The following is a 4,668-nucleotide window of genomic DNA, read 5'->3' as shown; positions in this document are numbered from 1 at the left end:
GGGAAAGAGAATACTCTCCAATATATCCCCAAATGGCTTCTGAGACAAAATTCTTATCAGTTCACTTTTGTTTCTCCAGCTCCTAGCACAAAGCCTGTTATATGATCAGCCTTCGGTGAATGCTTGTTTAATGAATGGACTATTGATGGGTTAAGAAAAAGATAGAGATTCACTGTATTTTTTCACCCTCAAGTCAACCATGCTGGGGTCACTTAACAGTATACGTCAGACAGAAATAATCCAGTCAATTTCATTCCTATACCTCTTCTTTTCGCTCTTCATTTCGCCTCTGGAATTGCCAATAGACCAGAGCTCGCTGTGATTTTGGACTGCATTCCAGGAACGTGCTACTATTTTCTACTCCATAGATGATTCTTTCTTCAAGGCTGTGGCCATGGTGATTTTCTGGCCGGTGATGAGGAAATGAAATGAGGAAACGTTAGAGAAGTAAACTCAACTTTCCAAAGTATTTATTTGGAAATTCAGAAGATAAATTTGTTGCCAAGTTGGGAGTCTTTTCCAAATTGATTTAGGATGGCAGAAATGTCACGGACGTAAGGTTTCAGAACTCAAGTGCCTGCCTAAATAGACTAATTATTTTGGTATAAGTTATATAAAGCATATGCAGAAATTTGTCTACCAGAAAATAGCACTACATTAACAGAACCAGTCATGTGTGCAGTTTAACTATACATCTTTATATGCCATGATAATACCTTCCAAAAAATTATTTTAACTGTAAAACTCTATGTTCTGACTAATGGGGCCAGTTCATACTGTACTATTCTCTAGTAGAAAAGTTACTTGAACTTTTGGAAACAAGAATCTGTTTGAGAAATTATTTTGGCTCTTTATGTTTGTTTTTCATCTGTAAAATTAAATTCACCAGCCATTAATATTTATCTAGTATTTTACAGAAGGTAGAGTTCAGGAAGTTTATATTCCCCACCAATAAACCTTAAATAATCTACAAGGTTGTTCTGAAGATCAACTGGTGTGAAATGTTTGGGATGGCTCTGAAGAAAGATGCACAATTTTAAAACAATGTGGTTTCAATTGTCTTTATTTTAAAATGATACATCTTTTATTATTTTCAAGAATTAGGCTAAAGAATATGGCAAGAGTATATAATAAAATGCAGCAATAAGAAAACCTGTTTCCTGATTAAGTTTCTATTATTTTACCCTTTATGTAACCTCCTTCAATGTGGTAAATGAAACACAGTTAAGATCAAAAGTAGGACACAGGGAGTCTAGGTAAAACTCATTTAGAGAGAAAAAAAAAAAAAACCTTCCTTATTATCTTGTATAATCCTGTTTCCATTATGACATCCTGTACAATCTGGAACTCATTAAATTAATTTAGAAAATAATAAATATATTTTCACATGCATGGAGGCCTGACAGTGTAGACAGATGAAAAATTTTTGCTCTCTACTTCAAACTCAGCTAGATTTTTAATTAAAAAAAAATGTTCTCTCCCTTTCTGGGCATCACTTTGACAATTTTACTCTCGTTCTAATCAACTGAGGACTTTTGTCTGTCACAGAAAATATGATTTGCTCTCACTAGGTTTAAAGCTTTCCAAAATCCTGCTTCTACCTAATCCCTGTATACGGTTTATGTCCACCATCTCCTATTCTCACCCTGCCATGGTCAACATTCTGCCACCATTTGCTATCTCCAGGGAGGTCAATCTCAATGCTTTCTTTTCTATCACCCTAAACTGTGAAATGAAACTCTTCTAAAGTTGGGAAGTATCTGTCCCTTCGTATTTAACAGATCAATACCCTGGGAAAAGGAAATGACTGAAATGTAAAGGAACAACATTTAACTGATTCCAAGTCACATTTTTTTTAATATCGTAGATATATCTTCGTATGTTAATATCTACGTTCAATACGGTGGTGTTTTTATGTTCCCTCTGAAATTATTAGTATATCATTGAGTGAATAGATATGACACATGTTGCTGAGCTAGTCTGAAAGATATCTACTTCCCTGGGTAGACGTGAATTGAATCTCTCTGCCTAATGGGTGCTGGAAAATCTCCTGTGATACCATATTTAGAATACCTTGTCACAGAGGTCAGTGGATACACTTTTTTCCCTACTTGCTGTGCAGTGTGAACTTTGATTTAGAAATCCTTTTACTTGGAATATTATTCAGCCTTAAAAAAAAAAAAAAACAAAGGAGGAGGAGGAAATCTGCAATAGGTAGCAATACAGATGAACCTTGGGGAAAACTAAGTGAAACAGGCCAGTCACAGAAGAACAAGTACTGTATGATGATCCCACCTATACAAAATATCTAAAATAGCCGGACTCCTAGAAGCTGATGTTAGAATGGTGGTTGCCAGGAAACTGGGGGAAAGGGAAATGGGTAGGTGTTAGTCAGTGGGTATGAAGTTTCAGTAATGCAAGAATAGTAAGATCTTGAGATCTGCTGTGCAACAGTGTGCTACAGGGCACACTATCGTACAGTGCACTTAAAAACTTAAGAGGGTGGATCTCACGTTAAGTGTTCTTCAGTAAAATACAAAAAGCAAAAAAAAAATTTTTTTTAATTAAATCCTTTAATTTTTTTAGGCAGAGACTTTTCATTCAATCTCTACATATTAATGAATCATAAGACATGACAGCATGATAACAGTAAAAAATCCATTGGATTTAGAAGCAAACAACATGGTGTTCCACCAGTATTTTCTGGCTTATCCAGGCCTACTTTTCTTGTAGAACTTTATGATAATAACTGACTTATCTCTCACCTAATCTAAGTTACCACAGATATCTGTAAAAATCTTAAGATATATATTCTTCCTTGCAAAATAGAGCTCCATTTAAGTCCTTCGGTTCATTAGTTCACACATAGTAAAGAAGTGCAAGGTACCTTGTATAATAAGAAAGCTTAATAGAATTTAATATAAATGTAACATCAATTAGGTAAACTTTCAAAAGTTCACAAAGTTGTCTTCTTCCTGATTAATTTAATCATTATATCTGTCCCATAGTTTTCTCTTAACCTTTCTTCTAATCCTGGGAAACCTGCTCAGTTTTTAGTTTCTCAAGGTCTCCTCTGGTGACAGCAGCTATTTACCAGTGTATAGAAAAATAAAAGAAAATAAAAGTTCTCTCTCTGTTTTGTTTTGTTTTTTTGTTCTTGTTTTTTTTTTTTTTTTTTTTTTTTTTTTTTTTTTTTGAGAGAGAGAGAGTGGAGGAAGAGGGGAAAAGGGAGATAGAGAATCTTAAGCAGGTTCCGCCCAGGGCGGAGCCTGATACTTGATGCACCAGAATCCATGCTGCGACCCTGAGATCATGACCGGAACCAAAATCAGGAGTTCCAGGACACTTAACTGACGGAGCCACCCATGCATCCAAAAGTTCTAATAGTAAATATTTCCTTATATTTAAAAAACCATTTCATCTGCTACTTATAGTACAGTCTAATATAAGATGGGATTTGATTTAATCGAGAATTTATACCAAGTTGTTTTTAGTTTAATATAGCAATAGTTCATGGAGTTCTTCAAGAAACATGATATTCAGGTACTTTCCCACCTGAATAAGAACCATAACTGGAGAATTTAGTTCACTGACCAGGTGTCTTCACTTTGCCTTGATAACTACTCTCACCAATAGGTTTTATGACTCATTCCCCCTTTAAGTGGTTCTTTCTTTCTCTCTTTTGTCCAAATAAAAAAGCAAAAGAAAGTATTCTAGTTACCCATCAGTGAAGTTACAAGTTCTGCCATATTAAATACCAATCATAGTCGATATGCATAGGTACTACTGTCTTTTTTTGGTTTGAGATTCTCTTAGTTTAGTTTTGTTAGGGTCTGCTGCCATCAATAATAATTGCAAAAACTAAATTTCCACTGAATACAGTAGTTTCTAATAATTCCTCTTCAGTAGAATGTTTCTATCATCAGCAACTTTTAACTTAGGGCCAGAATTTTCCTTTAAATTGGCCTCAGGCAAGCATTCATATATTTGGGTGCTCAGATAAACATTTTTTCCTGTTATTTCCCCATACCTGAAACCTTATAAACAGATACCCAATAAATATTTTAGAATGAGTAAGAGGCACTCAATAAATATCCATTCCCTTTCCTGATCCTTCTACCCCAACTGCTTGAGTAAACATTGTACAACATAGGAAACACAAGAATTTCAATAATAATGTGTTTCTCTTTCTCTTTTCTCCTTCCTTTATTCCCTCTGTCCCCTCTTCCTTTGTGTCTGTTTCTTTCTATTAAAAAAACAAACAATATTTTGATTCTTGTCTTCTTAGTAGATTTTCAATTTTTTTCCTTAGGATGTCAAACATACCATCATTTTTACTTTATTAAAGCAAACAGCTCTACACTGAAATGGTAGCAGAGTATACCTATACTGTAAGTATTTTTCAGAGCATATACTGTTGAACTTACAATTATCCAATATAAATCAAAAGCTCAACTGAGAAAACATTGTTGATTAAAGATTTCCTGAAGGATATGAAATCTTGCATATTCAGGGTAAGTATAATCTAAAATCTCCCTCTGGATTAAACTAATTGATCTAAGAGCAGTTTACATGGAACACGTTGGGTTATTCCCATAATATAACTGACTTTTGTGAATTGTGTTGTGTGGGATCCTTCTGATCCACATGGAGAAAGCCCAGCAGGAA

The 4,668-nt window shown here is 34.5% G+C and overlaps 1 protein-coding gene across 1 annotated transcript in view; it reads right to left on the bottom strand.

Moving 5' to 3' along the window:
* The window catches only part of SEMA3A (semaphorin 3A), a 200,733-nt gene that overhangs the window by 2,248 nt on the left and 193,817 nt on the right, over nucleotides 1–4,668 (bottom strand). The window contains exon 16 of the mRNA XM_008686188.2: nucleotides 263–405. Within this exon, the coding sequence (XP_008684410.1) occupies nucleotides 263–405 (143 nt within the window). The remainder of the gene's footprint in view (nucleotides 1–262; nucleotides 406–4,668) is intronic.

This window comes from Ursus maritimus, unplaced genomic scaffold (genome assembly GCF_017311325.1).
Source record: "Ursus maritimus isolate PB19 unplaced genomic scaffold, ASM1731132v1 scaffold_3, whole genome shotgun sequence".
Lineage (NCBI taxonomy): Eukaryota > Metazoa > Chordata > Mammalia > Carnivora > Ursidae > Ursus > Ursus maritimus.
Note: the sequence above shows the minus strand (reverse complement) of the source record. Positions and strands in the feature narration are given on the sequence as shown.